The sequence below is a fragment of the Rosa chinensis genome, chromosome 4 (genome assembly GCF_002994745.2).
Source record: "Rosa chinensis cultivar Old Blush chromosome 4, RchiOBHm-V2, whole genome shotgun sequence".
Taxonomy (NCBI): Eukaryota; Viridiplantae; Streptophyta; class Magnoliopsida; order Rosales; family Rosaceae; genus Rosa; species Rosa chinensis.
Window position 1 is genome coordinate 31,069,059 of NC_037091.1, and position 23,693 is coordinate 31,092,751.

The window sequence follows — 23,693 nt, forward strand, 5'->3', positions numbered from 1 at the left end:
AAGGTTCTCTGTAGCATCAGCATTAAAGTCTGGGTACCTGAGAATGATATTATTATCAATCTCTCAAGTGACATCTTCAGCTGTAGCTCTTACCCATTGTATCAACCATTTAGTAATTAGAATATTACCCCTTTTGAATAGCCCTCTAGCTAAGACCTTTGCTGGTAACTACCTTGGTTTGAAGGATCAATGGTTGGAGGTAAATGAGGATTACAAGAAACATTCAATCCCAATTTCTTCTTGAGTAACGAAACATGAAAGACTGGGTAAATCTTGGCTCCTGCAGGCAATTTGAGTTTATAAGCGACTTGGCCAATCCTTTCAGTCACCTCATAAGGTCCATAAAATTGGGGTGCCAGTTTGTTTGAAGTCCTTCTTTCCACACTGTGCTGTTTATAAGATTGTAATTTCAGATACACAAAGTCACCTACCTGAAATTCTCTCTCTGTTATATGCTTATCTGCATATCCTTTCATTCTGTTCTGAGCTTGATGTAGATTATTCTTCAGGGTAGCCGATAACTCATCCCTACTTCTCAATGCTAAATCCACTTGGTTCACGATTGTAGAATTAGGCAAGTAAGCTTGAACCTTCAGTGGAGAATAACCATACAAAGCTTTAAAAGGTGACATTCTAATTGCAGAATGAAAGGTGGTATTGTACCACCATTCAGCCCATGCCAGCAGGTTTACCCAATTCCCGGGTTTCTCACACAAGACACACCTTAAATACTGCTTAATAGTCCTATTAAGACTCTCTGTTTGACCATCTATTTGTGGATGGTATGCAGTACTCTTATGCAATTTAGTGCCCTGTAAAGTAAAGAATGGCTCCCAGAATAAACTAAAAACATAGGGTCCCTGTCAGATACAATGGTTTTGGGCATACCATGAAGTCGAAATATCTCTTTTATGAATAACTCAGCCACTATTTGTGCAAAATAAGGGAGAGGTAGAAGAATAAAATGAGCATATTTCGTTAGTCGATGAACAACTACCCATATAACTGACTTACCTTTAGAGTTGGGCAATCCTTCGATGAAATACATGGAAATATCCAACTAGGCTCCATCCGGTATTGGTAAGGGCTGCAGCAAACCGGGTGGTGAAATGGACTCGTAATGAGTTCTTTGGCACACATCACATTCCTCCACAAACTTCTTCACAAATTTTTTTGATACCTGGCCACATGAAGCTTCTTGAGACACGTTTGTAGGTCTTTAGATATCCAGAATGTCCCCCATAAACTCTAGCGTGCAACTCAGTTAATATTCTCTGTCTCCAATTACTCAATTCAGGAACAAATATTCTACCCTTATAGCACAACACATCTTCTACCACTGAATATTATTTCTTTGTTGACTATCCTGATTTAACTTCTAGCAACAGCTCTCTTGTATGTTGATAGTGCAAACAATCTTGGTGGAGTTCTAATAGAAAGTCATGGACAGGAGAAGAGATAGCAGCTATTGTCCTCAACTCAGCCTTTTTGGATAGTGCATCTAGTACCACATTATTAACTCCAGCCTTGTAATGCACAGAATAATCATATCCAATTAATTTCACCAACCATTTCTGTTGAATTGGTGTAGTGATCCTTTGATTCAAGAAGTGTTGAATAGTACGATGATCTATCACTATTCGAAAGTGATGAGCTATCAAGTAGGCCCTCCATAATTGCACTACATATATGACCGCTAACTTTTCTTTGTCATAGACCGATAAACCTATGTGTCGCTGAGATAATGTCTTGCTCATGAAAGAAATTGGATGACCCTCTTGAGATAAGACTCAGCCAATTCCAACACTAGAAGCATCACATTTGACAGTAAATTCCTTGGAAAAGTCTAGTAATGCTAGCACTGGGGTGCTAATCAATGCCCTTTTGAGTTCTTCAAATGCCTTGTCAGCTTCCTTACTCCACTTAAAATTGTCTTTTTTGAGCATATTGGTGAGGGGCTTGGCAATTATCCCAAAGTTTCGAACAAACTTTCTATAGTATCCTGCAAACCCCAAGAAACCTCGTAGTCCTTTCAAAGTAGTTGGTTTCTGCCACTGTGAAATGCTTTCAATTTTACTCGGATCCACAGCCACTCCCTTGCTTGACACCACATGACCTAAATATTCAACATGAGCAGCTCCAAAAATACATTTGCTAAGCTTAACCCTTCACTGATGCAACTGCAGTTTTTGAAGCACCAATGTAAGATGATGACCATGCTCCTCCATAGATGAACTGTAAATCAAAATATCGTCAAAAAACACAAGAACAAATTTTCTCAAATATTCTTTGAAAACATCATTCATTAAAGCTTGAAAGGTCGAGGGTGCGTTTGTAAGGCCGAATGGCATGACAAGGAATTTGTAATGGCCCTCATGCGTCCGAAAAGCAGTTTTCTCTATGTCTTCTGGTCTCATCCTAATTTGATGATAACCAGATCTAAGATCCAGTTTGGAAAATACTATTGCACCATGCACTTCATCGAGTAATTTGTCAACCATAGGTATGGAAAAGTTGTCCTTTATAGTTGCTGCGTTCAAGGAGCGATAATCAGCACACAAACGCCATATTCCATCCTTCTTTTTGACTAGTAACACTGGTGAAGAGAAAGGATTGTTACTAGGCCGCACTACCCCAGACTCCTGCAAATCCTTGACAATCTTATCAATTTCATTCTTTTGATAATGTACATACATATAAGGTCTAAAATTTATGGGAGCTGTTCCAAAAGCCAACACAATTCTGTGGTCATGAGACCTGTGAGGAGGTAATGAAGTAGGAATTGAAAAAACCTGCTCAAATTGCTTGAGAACTGGTGTCAACTCTGCAGGGATATTCTGAGGTGTATCATTTGATGCCAAACACTCTACCTACAATATCATAGCCTCAACATCCTTTTCCAGGATTCTCCTCATGACCTTACACGAGACAACACAAGATTCCTCTTGAAGTAACCCTCGTAAAGTATAACGAGTGCCCCCTTGTCAAACTTCATAGTAAGATCTTCAAAATTCCAAAGAATATCCCCTAAACTTTGTAGCCAAGAAGCCCCCAAAGTAACTTCACAACTTGAGACTGGCAGGACATAAAACTCAGCTTGAAAAGTGTACCCTTGCAATGTCATTTGGAAGCTAGGTAGATGTCCCATAGTTTGCATGATAGCACCACTGGCCACTTTCACATTCAATGGAGACTTTGAACCATAAAGCAACTTACCCTTTTTTAAAACTGAAGGGTGAATGAAGTAATGACTTGCTCTCGAATCTATCAGAACATGTACTTGCCTCTTGTGGCCAATTTCTCCCTTTAGCTGCATTGTTTCAGAATGTTCACCTAACATAGCATGCAATTGAATCAAGGGCTCATCCAATTTGTTGAGATCAGAGACTAACTCATCCGTAACATCAATTGCATTGTTATCCTTATTTACTTCATCTCCTGAACATACTTCAATGAGAAATGCTCTTCCCTTCCGACAATTATGACTAGGCTTAAAAGGTTCTTCACAAAAGAAACATATGTTCTTAGCTCTTCTTTCTTGATTCTCGGCTTGAGTTAATTTATTATGTCCCAACTCATTTTTGTTGACCACTAAGGGGGTTCTTGTACTCGACTTAGGGGTAAGAGAAGTGCTATTGGCAGGTCTGCTGATATTTGGTATCGATTTTGCAGCAGCTGAAATGAACTGATGCTTGTGACCAACATATTTTTCTTCATAGATTTTTGCCAATTCATAAGCTTCCAATAATGTTTTTGGATTCAAATCTCGCACATCCACCCTTATATCCTCCTTGAGACCACCAATGAAACAAGCTAACAAAGCTCCTGGGGAAAATCTGGGTGCCCTGCAAGAAAGCTTAGTGAACCGTGCCTTATAATCAGCTACGCTACCCACTTGCTGGAGCTTAGCTAGTGTCACTTGATAATCCACACTGTTGTAAGAACCAAATTGTCACATCATCAAGTCAGCAAACCCCGCCCAATTCTTGGGATAATCATCCTTAAATAAATGCCATATGTCTGCCGCTTCTCCCATAAGATGCATCGCTGCAATTGTCACCTTCCTATCCTCTGGAATTTGATAGAGAGCAAAATATTGCTATGCTTTATTCAACCAGTCCACATGATCACCCCCATCAAATGTTGTGAAATCAAGATGCATTTGCTTCATAGTAGGAAGCTGAGGATTATGTGCATTATGGGCATCAGGTGAATTGAGAACCATTTGGGCATACTAGGGACCTGGAGGAATGTTAGGTGACTGATTGTAAAACTGAGGGTATTGGGTTGTAGTAACAACATATGTTGGATGAGATGACAATGAGTTGATAGGCTATTTGGATCGAAGGTGGCTCACATTAGGGAAGTAGGGCGGGGCTTGGGAGCACAGTTGTGATGTAGTAGGCATAAAGTCAATATAAGACACAGGGTAAGGTCCAGAATATGTCAAATTGAATGAGCTTTGATGACTTTGTGGGTGTGGCAATGGAATATTATGAGCAACATAGTGTGGCTGTGAACTTATATTAGGCATATGAAAGTATTGTGGTGCTGAATAAAATTGAGAAACAGGTTCCATCATCAATGGTCCACTACTCAAAGTCATGCCAGTCGAGTAGCCCATCGGCAAAGAGACCATTGAACCAAGCAAATTAGGTAATTCCATACTCATCATATGTGTATTTGGGACACCATTCATAGAACCAGTCATAAACGAGCTATATAAAGGTAATATTGATAGGTCAGGAATTGTAGTATGAAAGTTACCCAAAGCTGAGCTCACGAGGGAAACTGGGGGGAGTACCAATGCTGGTGGTGACAAAGACGACGTCTTCGGAAATGACGACAATCTCAGTGATGGCAAACCTCCTACTTGAGAAGTACCAGCAACCTCACATGGGTTCTTAGGACCCACTCGCAGTTGACGAATTTCTTCGAGCAATTTTGAACGTAAAGCAAAATTCTGAAAGTGCATATACTCCAAGGACTCCTTGATGTCTTGAAAATTTGCCGACGTTTGATCGCGATGTAGCTGAAAATCCAACTCCAGTGGGTTAAGATCTTGATGAAGCGAAGAGGAAGAAGAACGAGGATGTGACGGCAGCGGAGGAAACTCTAAGCTACTGGAAGGTGGTGGTGGAGGTGAAGGTGGTCGTGGTGGCGGTGGACCACCCTTCTTCTGCCCCATGGAAGGGCTCTGATACCATTTAATAGGAGTCCCTGGGTTGAAAAAGTAAAAATGCAGAAGAATTGTGAAAGAAGAAAAACGACATAAGCAAATTAATTGATTATTACAGCAAGGGAAACATGGCTTATATAGTCCAAGAGTTCACAGCACCGTCATCCACAAAAGAGACAGTTGTCCTCACCTACAACATACATCAGTAACTAACTAAATGCACACTACACCAATAACTTAAACACACAACACTTTTTGCGCAACGAAAAAAACAAAAATCATTGTGTGATGAGAGAAAGTGAATCATACAACACGTTTAAAAAACTTGCATTGTATAAGGTTATTAAAATTCAAAAAAATTTAGCAAGAAGGTAATTGTACCACACTTACAAGAATGATCCATTGTGTGAATGAAAAAAAAAAAGAGCGGCAGATTTCCCTCACCATGACTGAGATTTGGCATTAAATTTGTACTATATTGTACAATAGAATAGTTATATCTGTTGTATGAGTGTAGCTTGCAAAATGTCATACAATAGTTCCTGTTTTTGTGTTGTCTGATCAAGGAAGATATATTGGAGGTTTGGATGTGCCTCCAAAAACCACTCATTCCCCCCTTAAAATTGAAACTTTGATTGCATAGAGCGGGAACTTCCCCTCCTTGCTGCCTCAGCTCAAACTTAAAGTGTGCAGAATCAGACAACATAACTTTATTTATGTGTTGTGTGATTCATGAATACAAAATAACAAGAGCCAACTGCCCGGTGTTTGACAACTTAAGTTAGGGCTAGCAACTTGTGTCTCCTACTTCATTTATTTCCAACGCCATACAAAACACCATGAAAACACAATTTCTTCATCAATCTCCTTCTCTCCCCGAAACACAGATACCTTCCTCTTCATCCACAACCAACCTTTGCATCCAACTCAAAAGAAAATCTCTCATCCAATCGAAGCGCGCCCAGCTCCTCACCTAAGTGCCCAGTGGATTTCACCCTCTCTCGACTGAAACCCATCCCTCAGATCCCTAATCATCAATTGGAGAACAATGGTGAAGCAATCTAAAGTCAAGAAATCGGAGAATTTGGGAAAGGGTAGGCTCACACCCATCTAGATCGCCTTCCTCGTCAACCAGTTTCTCTTTGATAACAGCTACACCGAAGCCTGCATCATTTTCTGAACTGAAGCCTCCTCACTTATCTCTACGCCTCCGATTCAAGAGGTACCCACATCTTTTTCTCCATCAATTTGGACTGAAATCTTCTAATATTTTTCTAATTTAGGGTTTTAATTTTTTTTTAGGTGCCGAAGAGCTTGCTAAGTTTTTTTGAGATTCTGAAGAGTCCAAAGCTATAGGGAGCAGAAGATGCTTCGCAAAGCCAACGGTGACCCAGACAAGCCTAACGAGCTTATGAGCTCCTCATCGAGCTTCATCTCTTCCCTTTAGTTTTTGTTCTTCCGACTATTATACGCAGATTGCTTTCGCTATTCAAGTGCTGTCTTTCTCCTTGTTATTTTTTTTTCTGTTGGGATTTGATTGTTTTGGTTATCACAGATTGATTGCATATATATATATATATATATATATATATATATGTTTACTTCCTGATTTGATTTTATTGATATGAGTTATCAGCCTATAATCTCTATTTTTACACAAAGTTGAGCATTGAGATTTCCCCATTTCTTTTGCCGCTTCATAATTTAAAGGGTTTTGTGCATTTTGTATAAGATTTATTCTTTATGGAGTTGGGTCATGGTGAATTGATAGGAGCACAATGTGCGACGATATTAATGAGTATATGCCCCATTTTAGCCTTGTTTCTCCCTTAAGTTTCGTGTTTTGAGTCATCGAGTCATTTTAAGAGTCTTGTAGAGTGTTTGGCGTGAAATAGGCAAAAAACGCAAAATTCATGAAGAATCCTAGCTCGATCAGGATCCCCACAGTTATGCTAAACTGTGGGCCTTAAGAGAGAATTTATGGGAGTATTTTTATGAAATTAAATTTTTTCAATTCCTTTTATTTTCTCTAAAAGAATTTAATTTTGTGCCCTTTATTAAATTAGGTTGCCCAAGCAATGAAGAAGGGAAATAAAGAGAAAGACGTTTTCAGTTGGGGAATAAATAAGAGAAAGACGTTTCAGCTTGGAAATTAAAGGAATTGCCCCATTATGAGAGGAGTTAAGGGCATAAAGGAGACGTTTCAGTTGGGAAATTAAAGGAATTATGATACAATCTCATACGTCCAATGATGAAGGGTATGATCGACAAAAGCCAACCAATGCTCCCCTATAAATAGGCAACGTCCAGAACAGAATTGGCATCACTTCCTGGCCAAAAAAATTTCCGAGACTCTGCCCAATTCACTCCTCAAACTTCCATCATCAACAAGACCGTGACCACCACCCATCCATCAATCCACGAAACTCCTAGGCGCTAAGTCAAGGATGCTCCACCACCATAGCAGAGACGAGTTCATCACCTTGTTGCCAAGCCGCTAAGGAAAACACTTCAAAGTGTAACTATGACTCTACTTACAATTTTTGTTTCGGTTTTGTGGGTTTGGATTTGTGAGTTATGTAATTGGAGACACGAAATTTTCAGAATATTATTATTAATATTTTTGAGATTTTCTGTTTATTATTGAGTTAATTTCGAGAATTCTTTTATAATGCATGTTACAATCTTATGCCTTTTTATGTGTTTAGGTAATTTTTAGCGTTAGGTTCATAAGTTTGCATGCTAGAATAATGGTGAGAGTTCTTGTGTGTTTGCTTAATTTTTCAAGAGTAATTGTTATTTGTTAAGACACTAAGTTAAACAAATAGCAATTAGTTCTAAAAAGTGGTAAAAACCATGTTCAATGGTTAGATGATTCTGAAAATTACGTGTTAAATTCTATGTGTAATGGTTAATTTACACGTGTGAGTTGATTCGAGGGTTAGATAATACTACTAGTTAAGAGAATTACGCTAAGTGTTTTTGAAAATTAGTAGTATTAGGCTTGGTAAGGACTTTTCCGATCCAATCCTACATTAGAACAAATTAGATAAATGGATTGATCCGCTAAGGCTTTTCATTTGGGATCTTATCTAGGCATTTAAGATGGACACATTTTTGTAGCATGTTGAAATGGATTTTCTGTTTTTACACTTAGTAATTTCCGAGTGGTATTGGTCTAGGTTAGGGAAGTCGATCATTGTATATAGGTTTATTTGTTTTGTTTTTATTTTAAGTAGATTAGAAACCAAATTTCAAAACCCCCCATTTTATTCTTTTATTTGTTAATTGACTTTTTTGTGTAGCTGTACCCTACAATCCCCGGACTGAACAATCCCTGCTTATCCTATACTGACAACTACATTTTGCAGGGTTAAATTGTGAGGCTAGTTTAGCCGCATCAATTTTTGGCGCCGTTGCCGAGGATTGTTAAAATCTCTTGCACGTAAAGTGTCATCGATTTTGTTGTTTATATAGAATGCATGCTAAAGTTTTGTTTTACACTTGTGGAATGGTGAAAAATTGCGATTTATGTTCGGCCAAGCTATAATTGTGATTTAGTTTAAGTTTTATGAGTGTTACGAAATTAAGCATGTCTTTTATAATTGTTGTACAATATGTAGAAGTATTTTTTGTTAGCATGTTGTAAATTGTATGTGTTTCACTTTGTCACACCCCGAATTCTGAAATAAGGATTCAAATCCGGAACATGACTAATAACAATACAAATAACGTTCTGAATTTTTCTCTCAGAAACAACCACTAGTTACACCTCTTGATATTACATAAACCAAATCCTCAAGCTACTTATTACAGCACACTCTCACCAAATCAAATTGTAAAACTCAAATGAGTATAATTCTCCTCACAAAACAAATGCTGTAAATCTAATACTAGTACTCTAAACTGCACGATCACTGCCTGATTCTCCTGACCTGTGAGATTACCCGCTACACAATTTGAATAGTGTACCGGGAATTGCAACAACACAAAACCCGGTAAGCTTTTGACAGCTCGTGAGTAAACAAGAAAGAACTATTGATTTATTATGTTACAATTCTTATAACTCAAGTAAACAATCAACAAACATTGCAGCATTAATATGTGAAATAACATTTGAGCAACACATGCTTGATCACAACTAACAAATATTGCAACATTAATATGTGAAATAACATTAAAGCAACACATGCTTGATCACAACTAACAAATATTGCAACATTAATATGTGAAATAACATTAAAGCAATACATGCTTGATTTTCTTTTCACAAACACCTTCACATATTCAAAATATATCATAGATAGATATTTGATCAAAATAACACAAGTACACTTCTCTTTTTAGTGAATTTTCAGATTAACTGGTAACAAATCACAAATCCACGTGTTAGGGACCGACGTACTATTCCCAAAACACGGGACAACCAGGTTGACTGGTATCAAATCACAAATCCACGTACTAGGGACCGACGTACTATTCCCAAAGTACGGGTAAGCCGCAGCATACCAAAGACACAACTAAGGTACGTATACCCAAAGTAGGCACACTTCCTAAGAGTATAATAGTGCACTATCTGAAGGGACTAGGGCCCACAACTTAACGTCATCATAACATCAAAACACATTTACCAGTAATTCACTTAAGCACGGGGTTGTTGTAATCACCCGGCTTCATAATTGTACTTTTCAGACATAATCAATTTCACAACATACAATCTTTATAATTTTTAGATTGTATAAATGTATATGTACACCCATATAACGAGTCATATTATTTCAAGACAAATCTTTACTTCTTAAAATAATTTCCACATATTCACAATTGGGCATATAAAATAGCTTTCACAGCACATGATCAACATTTCATTATTCAACAATTAAATGGGAGATTAATAGCTTGAATAATATCCAATCCATTCTCAATCATTTCATCATACCAATCACACATCAACCAAAATATATATTCCACGTAAATATATATATACGTAATCATCCGCTCAGGAATGACTACTAATACCAACTATAGTTCAAGTATAAAAACCGTGAAATTCATTTGTATAATAAAATCATTTTACTTACCTATGGACCGTAGTTGATCAAGTCCATATGATTTAAAACAAATATTTATTCCACAAATATTTTCACATAATTGAGATATTTTCACACAATTGCGACAAAAATAAAGTAATTAAATTTATTCGGTTCGTAATATGAACCATGTGAGGTTTACTCACCTCTAATCCAGCTGCGTCTTCTAAAAAGTCGAATATATCAATATTCCAAACGCTCGTCAACTCAAACCATCAAGTACCTAATCAAGTACGGTCTTTGCTTAGTACACGAAACACGAAATAAACTTAAACGACGATCCAATGGTCAGATTCTAAAATAAAGACGATCCAACGGTCGGATTCAAAAACAAAGACGATCCAACGGTCGGATTCGAAAATAAAGGTGATCCAACGGTCGGATCCTAATTATATGATGATCCAACGGTCGGATCCTCACGGATAGCCCTTAGGATCATCCTCCAAAATTATCACGAAGATCCAACGGTCGGATCTTCCTGAATCTTCCTTATAAACATCTCCACAAAATTATACGAAAATCCGACGGTCAGATTCTCACGAATCGCCTTCCGAATCACTGTTTCACAATTATACGAAGATCCAACGGTCGGATCTTCGCCCGTGACCTCACAAAGTCATCGGGACAGTCATACGATCAACATATTAAAATTTGAAGTAAAACCGATGGTCTGATCTTCACAGATCGTAAACCGAAGATAAAACGTAAAAACGTTAAATAGTAACGTCAAAACGTAAATCCACTATTTATCAACTTTTTCTAAAATAACCTTGTAATATATCAAAACGCTCGTATGGATGCGTAGATCATCGTCCAGATAATATAAACTCAAAATATGGTCCGACGCGCCGCCACAAGCGGTGGTCAGACGGCGGTCAACACGGCGGTCAACCAGCTCCGATGCAAAAGTTGTCAACTACAAACTTCTTCAAAATGAAGGGTTGATGAACTTTCATACCTGGAGCTAAGTCTGGTTCGGCCTAGATCGTCCTAGATCAAACTTTGAAGTTGGATTAAATCTCGGACGCACGATCAGATCCTAGATCAAATCAGGGATGTCGAAAAAGTCAAACCTTGATCTAGCGTTCTACACACAAAATCTTGATGAAAGACTTACATGGGGATGATCAGGGGGAGGAGGAGATCACGAAAATGGGAAGGATCGGCCCATGCATCGCCGGAAAAGTAGTTTTCCGGCCGGGTCCGATCGCATGAACTGAGCTTCTTCGATCCGGCTTTCGGGGCAGCGGCGGAGCAAAGCGACACCAGAGGGAGGTTGGGCTTGGAGCGGCGATCACGGAGAGGTCCGGGTCGTGGCCGGAGGAGAAGCAACGGCGACGCTGGGGCCGGGTCGGGTCTGCGAAAACCCGAGGGTTCTGAAGAGAGAGAACGGAGAGAACCGGGGGCCAAAATGCAAAAATCTGATTTTTTCGTCCTTAATGAAATAAATCCGAATTTTCTGATATTTATAGAAAATTTCCAAATTTCAAATATTCATAACTTATTCATACGAACTCCGAATATTGCGTTCCACATATGCACGCGATCATATCGACGAGCTCTACAACTTTCATGAAGGAAATTTTCCCAAATTCCATACGTATAAAAAGTCACTTTTTGAGATCCCCTAAATAACGTTCGATTTCGAAAATAAAATCGTTCGAACTACTTCCACAACTTCTCCAAGCTTCGTACTCGCTCCTAATACCGAGAAATCAATTCTAAAAATCCACGGAATTTAATTTGGATTTTTCGGGGTATTACACACTTAGATTAATATACTTAGGTTATGAATTTAGCTAAATACTTAATTGTTGTAAGTGTGTAAAATCGTATAAGTAGACAAGGGCCCTTTTGTTAATATTGGCCTAAACCCTTCATTAGTACCTTGCTAAGGTCTCTTGAGGTTGAGGGCGGCCTTTATTAGCACTTGGAGAACGGTCTAACACATAAGTTAATTTCTCAGCTGAGTAAGGGGCGCATACGGATGGTGTCTTAGGTTGGGACCCTGGGTGATGGGTTCAATTGGATCTCAGAGATACTATAGAATGAGCCTAAACCACTATGTGGGAGTAGCCAATAGGGGCCTAAACCTCAATGAGGGAGTAGCCTCCGTAGTATCACTAAAATGAGTCCTCCCTCTCACTTACCTCTTAATCTGGCCATTCGGCCTTCTGAAACAAAGGAAAGAGACTTATGTCTGGGCGACTATCCCTATATCGTATCTCACCAATAGTAGTGGTTTCTATTGGGCTCGACTTACAACTTGGAATCAATTGAGATATTAACTATGTTTATAATAAACTAAAAAAAAAGAAAATGTTGTGTGACCTGCTTAAGGTATATTGGATTAAACAGGACCTTGTCGAGGGTAGCTGTTCTATAGTCCCATTGCACACTGAGGTCCTCTATTCTAGTACCTAAGTATGTTACTAACACTTGATTTGGTCTTAAAGGTCCATGAATGTCCACTGTCTCTGATAAGACTAAGGAGCTCTTTGAAAAATTGGAACGTGCTAGGCAAAGGGCAGAACTCACTTTTTCAGACCGCCCTCCTCTAGAAAGGAGGGATTCTCAGGACTCTAGCTATTCAGGTTATAACTCCTAAACTATATCAACCGAGGAGACCAACAAACCTGACCATTCTGAAGAAGGAGAAGAACAAGTCTTTGAAGAGGAAGAAGAGGAGGTAACTGAAGAGGACGTTGCGTACACAGAAGAGGAAGAGCACGCCCGTGTTGAGCAAGTACCGGCACCAATGGCTGAGACTATTAGGCAACTGTCTAATCCTACAGGTGGGGATGCTGTGCCCTTATGTATTGCCTATCCAGAACCAGGAGAGGGGCTTAATGATGATTTTGAGTTAAAGAGTGGGTTTCTGCATCACCTACCCAAGTTTCATGGGATGAGTAGTGAAGACACCAACAAGCTTCTCAAGGATTTCGAGTTTGTCTGTGGGAAGATGTGCCCTAGAGGAGCTGATATCAATATCTTGAAGATGAAGGCATTCCCTTTTACTTTGAGGACAAGGCCAAGAGTTGGCTATTTGAGCTGCCTGCTGGGACTATCAACACTTGGGATAGGATGAAGGACTAGTTCTTTACTAAGTACTTTCCTGCCTCAAAGGTCACTGTTTTGAGGAAGCAGATTAGTGGAATTACGCAAGGACATGAGGACAATCTCTGCAATTATTGGGACAGGTTTAAGAGCCTTGTAGCATCATACCCTAACCATGGGATGAGTGAGGGGTCCCTCCTTACCTATTTTTATGAAGGACTCACCGCTAATGAGCGTGGTCTATTAGATGCTGCTGCTGGAGGATCCTTTATGGATAAGAGACCTGCTGATGACAAGGAACTACTTACTAATCGTGCACTAAACTATCAGCAATATGAGGGGGTGCTTTCCTCTCAAAGGAGGGTACATGAGGTGTCCACTAACTCTGCTCTTGAAGACAAGTTCAACAAGATGTCTACTCTGCTATCTCAAGTCTTAAACATTACTGAAGGAGGAGCAATGGCTCAAGTGTGTGGGATATGATCGACTCAAGGGCACCCCACTGATAAATGTCCCCAGCTTCCCTCTCCAGAAGGATGGGAATCTGTTAACGCCCTGGGGTATCAAGGAGGTCAAGGAGGCCTGAGGTACAACCCTTACTCCAATACGTACAATCCTGGGCTCAGAGACCACCCCAACTTTCGTTGGGCTAACAATGATAAACCTTGAGACCACCTCAAGGCCCAGGTCAGAATTCTCAGCGCCCACCAGGTTTGTTTTTTAGGCCTCAGGTACCTCAAACTTTTGGTAATCCCAATTCTATCCCTCTACCTCTTGTTTCTAATAATTTGAGTGCCCCTAATTATTATGAACTGTTGAAGTCCCTTGCTGCGGGGCAACAACAACTTAACACAGCTACTCAAGCTTTGGTTGTAGGACAGGCGACTCATTCAAAGGATATTGCAGAGCTCAAGAATCAAATGGGTCAAGTGGTGGATTTTATGCGTCGGATTGCTGAAACAGGGAAGCTACCAAGCAACACGGTACCTAACCCAAGGAATGAGCAAGCCCAAGCCATCATCACTAGGAGTGGACGCGTGCTAGTAGACCCTCCCAGAGCCCACAAGAAGGCCCAAGTGGTCCATAATGAAGAAGAAGACGTTGTGGAGGTGTCTAAGAAGGATGTTGAGAAGGACCCAACTACATCAAGGGTGGAAGTTGACTTGCCCCAAGCTGAGGCACCCAAAGATACAATTCCTAACTCTAGTGGTTTAGTTAAGACTAACCCAGTTGTTTCTATACCTTTCCCAAGTAGGTTTGCCAAGACAAAGAAAGATAAATCTGATCAAGAGATCTTGGAAATCTTTAAGAAGGTTCAAGTGAACATGCCCCTGATCGAGTGCATCAAACAAGTGCCTAAATACTCCAAGTTCTTGAAGTTATGCACCACAAGGAGGCAAACAAGAGAGAAGGAGGTGGTGAAAATGAGTGAGACGGTATCAGCCGTTATCTAGAGGAAACTACCCCCAAAGTTGAAGGACCCAGGGAGTTTTTCTGTTCTCTGTATCATTGGTGACACCAGGTTTGAAAATATGATGTTAGACTTAGGGGCATCCATAAATGTTATGCCTTATAATTTGTATGTGTCCCTAGGTCTAGGCCCTCTTAAGAGGGATAATGTTGTCATTCAACTTGCTAATAGGTCTAACAAATACCCTTAAGGGTATGTTGATGATGTTCTTGTGCAGGTAAACCATCTGATATTCCCTGCGGATTTCTACGTATTGGACATGGAGGAATCGCCCCTAAATACCATTCCATTACTTTTAGGGCGTCCCTTTATAAGGACTGCAAGAACGAAGATCAACGTGTACAAAGGGACTCTCACCATGGAGTTTGATGGTGATGTTATACGCTTTAACATTCTTGAAGCCATGAGGTACCCTGTATCTGATTTGAAACCTTGCTTTGCTATTGATGTAGTTGATTCACTCGCGTAGGTTTTCTCTAAAGCAATGGTTGAGGATGAATTGGCTCTGACCCTAGAAGAGGGGGTCGGATATGATGCAAATGGGAAACATATCCCCAAGGTTGAGTAGGACGTTGAGGAGCCTAGAGTGATCAAGACTGTGGCCTTACTGGATGCTCAGCCTATAAAGAGGTCAATTTCCTATTTGTCAATTCCGGTTTCTACTAATAAAATGCTACCTTCTATGGTTCAGGCACCCAAGTTAGAATTGAAGGTACTCCCTGAGCATCTGAAGTATGCGTACCTAGGAGAAAAGGATACCCTCCCAGTGATCATATCATCAATGATGAAGGTAGAGCAAGAAAGGAAGTTAGTGGACGTGTTGAAGAAGCATAAGACAGCCATTGGTTGGACTCTAACAGATATTAAGGGGATCAGCCCAACCACGTGTGTCCACCGGATCCTGTTAGAAGATGGCGCCAAGCCCACAAGAGAAGCCCAAAGACGTCTACATCTGCCCATGATGAAGGTGGTCCAAGACGAGTTGATCAAGTTGCTAGATTGTGGGGTGATCTACCCCATTTCTGATAGTAAGTGGGTCTCTCCAGTACAAGTGGTGCCCAAGAAGTCTGGGGTGACAGTGGTAAAGAACGAGGACAATGAGCTAGTGCCCCAGAGATTAGTGATTGGTCATAGGGTATGTATCGACTACCAGAAGCTGAATGCCACAACGAGGAAGGATCATATGCCCTTGCCTTTTATTGACCAGATGTTGGAAGAGGGGGAGGCCACTTGGTTCAATTGACACTCACCCAAGGAAGAAGAGGGCAAGTAAGGCACAAACCAATCATTGATATATAGAATCCCTCTCATGAGATTGTCTCTGATTATAGTTATGTCCATGAATCAATACTGGAGGACGCTCCGATGTTTGAAATGATTCTAGAGAACAAAGAAATCTCAAAGGATTATGAGAGTGCGTATGAGTTGATAGAAAGATCTTCCATACACATTGATGATATATACTATTGCTCAAGGAATCATAGAGCACGATGATATCGAACCACGCTCTGTTGCAAAATTTCAACAAAGAGCATATTGGCCTAAATGGAAAGAATCAATCCAGGCAGAATTAGATTCTCTGACAAAGAGATAGGTATTTGGTCCGGTAGTGCTAACACCACCAAGTGTAAAGCCTGTAAGACATAAATGGGTCTTTGTCAGAAAGCGTAATGAGAAGAATGAAGTCCTAAGGTACAAGACTCACCTTGTGGCGCAAGGTTTCTCACAACGCCCTGGAATTGACTACGAGGAGACATACTCTCCCTTAATGGACATTATAATGTTACGCTACTTAGTTAGCTTAGTAGTTTCCAAAGGACTGGAAATGCAGCTCATGGATGTGGTTACTACATATCTCTATGGAGATCTAGATTCAGAGATATATAAGAAAGTGCCTGATGGCCTTACACTATCCAAGTCAAGTGACTCTAAACCACGGAGTGCGTTTGCAATTAGGTTGAAACGCTCACTTTACGGATTGAAACAATCCGGGCGGATGTGGTATACCCGTCTAAGTGACTACTTGATTGGGAAGGGATATAAGAACGATGAATTATGCCCCTGCGTATTCATAAAGAAAACAAGCTCCAGATTTGCAATTGTAGCAGTATATGTCGATGATATGAACATAATAGGTACTCTTGATGAAATAAGAGAAACCGCGAGCTATTTGAAATCCGAATTTGAGATGAAGGATCTTGGGAAAACTCGATTCTGTCTAGGCCTGGAACTAGAACACCGAGTTTGTGGAATACTATTCCACCAGTCTGCGTATGTCCAAAAGTCAGGCAATTTAACATGGACAAAGCGCATCCTGCTAGCACTCCGATGATCGGTCGAAGCTTGGATGCAAAGAAAGATCCATTTCGTCTAAAGGAAGATGACGAAGAGGTGTTGGGAGCTGAAATTCCCTATCTAAGTGCAATAGGCACATTATTGTACTTAGCCCAATGTACTCGATCAGACATTGCATTCTCAGTAAACTTGTTAGCTAGATTTAGCTCAGCGCCAACGCAGCGTCACTGGAATGGTATCAAGAATATTTTCCGATACCTAAAAGGAACCATTGACTTGGGACTGTTCTTCCCCTAAGAGAGACAAGAGGGACCGCAAATGGAACTGCAATCCCCAAAGGAAATGTTGATGGCGAAAACGCCACTCACTACACCGAAACACCAAATGACGTTTTGGTTAGTTTTGCTGATGCTGTGTACCTCTCTGACCCACATAAAAGTCGTTCCCAAACTGGTTATATATTTACCAATGGGAACAAGGCGATATCGTAGAGATCAACTAAGCAAACCCTTGTGGCTACCTCCTCAAAGCACTCAGAGATCATTGCTTTACATGAGGCGGTTCGTGAGTGTGTATGGTTAAGAACTATCATTACACATATTCGAGGGACTAGTGGTTTGAGTTCTACCACTGAAGAGCCTACTTGCATTTATGAAGACAATGCAGCTTGCATCGAACAGATGAAGCTAAGTTATATTAAGGGTGATAACACAAAAAACATATCGCCAAAGTTGTTCTACAATCAGCAACAACAGGCTTTCCTCAAGATTCAAGTGAATCAAGTAAGCAGGTCTGAGGAGAATGTGACAGATTTGTTCACCAAATTATTGCCCAAGGCCATATTTGGGAAACATGTGAAAAGCATAGGAATGCGAAGACTTTCCAAGCTCCCCTGATTAATGTAAGTATCAGGGGGAGGTGTAGACGTCAGGGGGAGTCTAACACACACATGTCATACTCAAATGTAAAAGGTGTGTTGTGCTCTTTTCCTTCGACCAAGGTGTATTTTTTATCCCACAGGGTTTTTATTGTTACTTGGCAAGGTTTTTAGTGAGACAACAACTCATGCACCATTTCATCTTTGACTTGGCACAAGGGGGAGTGTTAAAGGAAAAACATATTATGTGCCTTCGTCAAAGAGATTGACTGAGGGGGAATCAAGTAATTAGCAATCACTCAGCATGGATCAAGGACCAATCAGTAGTTAATGTCATCATTATAATTGATATTTCCGTTGTAATTCTTTCCCTATATAAAGGGGCTATGAATGAAATGAAGAGACCATTCCAATTGTCATTTTACTTTAACAAAACATTCTTTTTAAGTTATTTTATGTAATTTATAAATACATTTAAACTATTTAATATTCATTTAAAAAATAATATAAATTCAAAACTAACTAAAATAGAGAGCATTGATGCAGATGTAATTTTAAAGTGGCTAGCTAAAATGACTTTTTAGCTACTTTAGCTAAAATGACTTTTTAGCTAAAATTTGACTCAAAAATGGCTAGTATTGCTAAAGATGCTCTTACGGCACAGATATTGTGTACGCCGTTAATAGATAACTAAATTTACAACACACATATTGTGCACACCGTTAATAGATAACTAAATTTACGGCACACATAAGATGCACGTCGTGAATGACCCAAATAAAGACATTTTGACGGCACACATGAGATGTGCTCCGTACATGACAACTGTAAAAGACCAGTTTTGTTGTTGTAGTGAGGTAATGTGCGCCTTAAAAGACCAATTTTGCTAGGGGTGGATTCGGTACAAAACTGAGTCAAATGTCCGATTACCGGCTACCGACCGAAGCTGGTCGGTTTTCTAAAATTCATACCGTTACCGTACCGCTGCCGTCGGTTACCGACGAGTCGGCATACCGAAAAGACGGTTTGATTCGGTTGAAATTTCGGTATAGAGATGAAGATGCAGGTCATTCTCCATCTTGTTCTTATTATTTGAATTGGTGGACCAATGGACTATTTGGACATGCATGTTCATCTTCTTCAATTTGGCTTGGCTTGCATAAATGGGATCTGCGATTTGGGTTGAAGAAGGTACAAATTCATATATACCTTTACTAGTTGCAGGAAGAATATAGCAAGAAAATCTTCACAGGTTGAGATCTCAGTAACACAAAACCAAAGAATAAAAGTAGCTATTAAGCCCAGAAAGAAGAAGAAGAAGAGAAAGCCCAGAATAAGCTAAAAAGTGGAAGATAATTTTCTGGAAGAAGAGAGAGAAAGAACAGAACAGAGAGGAAGGAGAAAAGACGAAGAGGAGAGTGGGAGGAATTATCGTGGGCCTCTGTATGTTGGAGATGTAATAAATATAGTGTTTGTACACTCTGCAATGAGAGAAGCTCGTGATCGAGTGGTTTGAGAGCATAATCTCATTACAAGAGTTCAGTGGTTCGAATCACCCCACTTACATTTTATCTATTTAAGGATATTTGTATATATATTAGTAAGGGTAGCTCGTGCTCCAGTGGTTAGGAGTGGAGTTTTCTTGCAAGAGGTTAGGGTTTTGAACCTTGCCTCTCGCTATATTTAGGTATTTATTCGATAATACACATACATACGGTCGGTACTGTATACTGACGGTATGGAGAAACTCATACCGTAGCCAAGCCGAATACAAGCCATCGGTACCGCTCAACCGAGCCGAAAGTCGGTGGGCTGAGTTTTAGGCCCAAATTGGTTTGGGCTGGTTCGGTTGCTTCGGCCCAATTTGCTAGCCCTAAATTTTGCTGTAGTGAGGTCTCAGTTCAATTATAACCTTAAATGTTTAACGTCATTTATTTGAAAAACAAAGCAGAAAGAAAGGTACCACTTTTGTAAGAGCATGATCGTTAAAAATAGCCTCATCTCCTTCACTGTTCAGAGCAAGATCCATGATCATTGAAAACAAGAAAAAATATAATCTATTCCTCACATTCATACAATTGCAATTGTGTAGTAATAACGGAAGAGGTAGTCTCTGTATGATTATGTTTACTCTTTGGGTTGTTTGGACGTTGAGGATTACAGTCTGGTCTCTAACTTTCCCCGGGTGGTATATGGTCCAAAGAAGGCCAACTTAACTTGAAAGAAGTAGGTTGCATCCTCAAGCCAGCCTTTTTGTGGAGCTGAATTCTTGAGTACTTAAAAACGCAAAGTACTGAGACCTGCAAACTGCTACTAGGGTACTTTTGTTTTGCTTCTTTGTAGTATGATCCATTTTGTTAGAACGATATGACGAGGTAATTAAGATAGATACGGTTCCTGTCTAATGTGGATGGGTAGTTTCTTTCGATGCAAATTCTTCCGTGCAAAAAAAAAAAAAAAAAAAAAAAAGGAGAGGTAGTGCAAGTGTCCAACTAATACCATTTCCAGAATGTATATGGTAATTTTTTCCAATTGTAGCACAATGAGTTTTTAAAATGAACAACCACAAAATACATTAATCCCTAAATATTGCTTGCCTCCTAAAGTTAAAGTTCCAAATACAGCAAGCATACAAAAGAAATCTCTTAACTACTTGATCATGTTACAAAACAAAATATTGATTTAAACATAGAATCTCATTCAAAATAGAAGCATGTTGTTCATAAATCAGAATCATATCAGGGCTTCCAAATTGTCTTGTTGGTTCCTGCTTTTGGTTCCATTTGGATCCCCACTTTTGCACAAGTGCCTCTTGGTGTTTTAAATGGTTTGTTATTCTTTGCATCTGACTTCCACCTATTGGGAATCCTGTTTACCATCAATGTAAACAGATGAGAAATTTGTTAGGGATGAGACCTTGGATTGTGAGCTTGAGTGAGGCTGGGGTAATGTTTGAGAAAAACTTGTGTAGATGAAGTTGGCTGAGAAGATGCATAAGTTTGGCCTTCTACTTTATCACCCAGTATTTCCTGCACAATATAAAAAATGAGTCATCTTTTCTTTCAAAAATATTTCAAATGCAGGTTGAGTAAACTGATGTATTCATTCAATACCTCAATTGTAGAACCATCATTTTGTGGTATCGCACCTAATTCAATGGTCACGTTGTTTGGATTCTCAAATGGCACCTACACCATTTTACCAAAGTCACCAACTGACATGCAGTTCAATCTCACTACCTCAACTCTTGTATCTTAAATTTATGTTACATTTCATTACCTGATTGACAGTACCAATATTTGTAGTTATCTCAATATTGTTTTCACTCACACTTGGCACCTGTAACATTTTATCAATTTCAACAATTTGCAAGCACTCCTAATATGACTTGAAGCGATATATTACTACCTCATTGAGAAAACTAGTACTTGGAGTTGTCTCAACATTATTTGCATTCATATATGGTACCTGTAATATTTAGCAGTATTTAGAAATTAGGTTGTCCAGAAACCAAAAGGAGGAAGATAGCTGCAATCAAACTTTGTTCTTTATCTTTCTAGCAATAAGAATTTTTAGGTAACAGAAACTACCTCATTGATAGAACTAGCCTCATTTGGAGTTGTTTGAACATTACTAGCATTGCGTCTTGCACAGGTTCTCATATTATGACCTTTTTTTTACACATGGAACATGTGATGTTCGAATAGTACCTCTTTGATAATTTGGTTGTTCCAGCAGGAGGTGGAAGCTCATCTAAACAACATAAAACATACATAATGTAAACAACGTGCAGGATTAGAAAAAGAGAAAATAAAATAATATGAAACTTACTTGGTTCTTTGTTTCTTGACATTTTTGGCCTCTCAGGTCCTCTTGTATACTTTGGAGGTGCAATCGGTATTTCAACCACATCCCATTCATCAACCCCAGGTAGAGGGTTTATCTGTGGTTCATAGGCCAACATGTACTAAAACATTTATGTTCATTGAACTGTGTGCTCATTAGACCAGTTCTGAAATAAAACGCAGAAAGAGATAATCTAACAGATGATGATTCAAGGCTCGACTAAAACCGCAGTTACTTAATGTAAAACCTAGTAGACAAAAAGAGGTAACCTTGTACTTAATACAATGCAGTTACTTAATAAAACACAGAAAGAGGTAACCCTGTATTTTTTTTATGGTTAATTTGTAAGTTCCAGTTCAGTAGATACAAAAGAAAACCCTAAATCCAATATCAATAATCAAACCAAACCCAATTTCTTAATTACGAAACCTTAAATCAAATGTCAATAACAAACCTAGACCTAATTTCTGAACCACTCATGTACTTAATCCATTAATAGTGAGAAAACTCATTCTTCGAAGGGAGCATGTTTAAATATGCTTACCATTATTTGGTTCTACCTCTCCATCGATTCTGAAATAGCTCCAATAGTTCACCATCACTAACTCATACCACGTTCAGAGATTTGCAATCTAACCTCTCCCTTTCTAAGATTCAAAAGCCTAAGATTTTTTTTTAAGATGTTGAAGAGACGTGTGTGAAACTTTTGGTTTGAATATAGGTTGAAATTTTCTGAATTTGAAGGACGAAAATAACCCTTAAAAAATAACATGTGAGGCGTCACGTGACCTTTTTAATAAAATAAAATAAAAAAGTGATAGTTAGAGTTAAAATTGAGTGACTAAAGTGAAATTTTATAAACATGAGCGACCAAAGTCGCTTGACAAAGTTGAAGTACTAAAAGTGTATGTTTTCCTCTTGATATGGAATCGATTTTCTTCGGCCAGAGCAAAGTGGATTATTGTTTTTTTTTTTTTTTGGTTACAAAAGGAGCCCAAAGAGGCCCAAAAACGAAAAGCGAGAATAGCTAGCTGAGGAACAGCAGCATTCCCAGTCCTTCTAGGCCTAGAAACACCATCAAAATCATCCAAAAAAAACCTGAGCGGCATGGGCAGGAGGATTCTCGAAGCATATGAGACCAGGAGCATGATCAATACTTGTTTTGGCCAAGGCATCAGCTGTCATATTGCACCCTCTGAAAATATGGCCGACTCTAAAGCTATCCAAAGTTGAGATGAAATGATGACAACCATTAACAAGAGATCCAAGGGGGTGCAGGGATAAGTCAGACCTTTGCAAGAGGGTAATAAGGATGGCAGAGTCAGATTCAATTTCCAGATTGGAAATGAGCATACTCCTAGCTATCTTAAGACCATAGTATAGCCCCCAGGCTTCAGCTTCCAGAATAGTACCAACACCCAAATTGATTTGAAAACCAGCTATCCAGTTGCCTAAGTGGTCTCTGATAACACCACCAGCACCAATCCTCCCAGAAGAAGATATTCTTGTGCCATCAACATTAAGCTTATAGAAATTTTCAGGAGGCCTAGCCCTTGTCCAAGAAAACATACTGAAATCGCAAGAAGTGGGCACTTTAGCTTTGAAAGCTGCAATTCTCCATGCATCAGAGGAGTCAAGAATGACTTTCCCAGGGTTGATAGGAAGATTGAAGTTTGGATCGAAAATCTGCCTGTTCCTCCATTTCCATATAAACCAACAGACACCAACAAAGAGATTACACCATTTGATACCTTTATGAGTAAGGGACTTGCAGTGCAGTTGAGCAGTGATCCAGCCATTCCAATCGAGGACAAAAGTGTTCGAGATGGAGCTGGGTTTAGGAATAGTGGACCAGATATGTTTCGATGTGGGGCAGTC

The 23,693-nt window shown here is 39.4% G+C and overlaps 1 protein-coding gene and 1 long non-coding RNA gene across 2 annotated transcripts; both read right to left on the bottom strand.

Moving 5' to 3' along the window:
• Nucleotides 1-1,790: 1,790 nt before the first annotated feature.
• Nucleotides 1,791-5,188, bottom strand: LOC112199106. The gene is made up of 5 exons (XM_024340164.1): nt 4,358-5,188; nt 4,116-4,180; nt 2,924-3,932; nt 2,216-2,870; nt 1,791-2,116 (listed from the first exon to the last, which is right to left on the bottom strand). Exons 1-5 carry the CDS (start codon nt 5,186-5,188, stop codon nt 1,791-1,793), a joined length of 2,886 nt encoding a protein of 961 aa, XP_024195932.1.
• Nucleotides 5,189-8,960: 3,772 nt separating this feature from the next.
• LOC121052447 lies at nt 8,961-10,476 on the bottom strand. Its single transcript, XR_005809090.1, has 2 exons — nt 10,416-10,476; nt 8,961-9,129 (listed from the first exon to the last, which is right to left on the bottom strand). It is a non-coding gene; the product is annotated as an uncharacterized LOC121052447 (long non-coding RNA).
• Nucleotides 10,477-23,693: the final 13,217 nt, after the last annotated feature.

What these genes read in the sequence shown, in the direction of transcription:
- LOC112199106 (XM_024340164.1), bottom strand. Translation starts at nt 5,188, where the DNA reads ATGGGGCAGAAGAAGGGTGGTCCACCGCCACCACGACCACCTTCACCT. An exon ending in GGAATCTTGTGTTGTCTCGT is followed by an intron (nt 2,871 to 2,923) that starts GTAAGGTCATGA and finishes ATGATATTGTAG; the next exon opens with GTAGAGTGTTTGGCATCAAA. An exon ending in TTCATCTATGGAGGAGCATG is followed by an intron (nt 2,117 to 2,215) that starts GTCATCATCTTA and finishes TTGAATATTTAG; the next exon opens with GTCATGTGGTGTCAAGCAAG.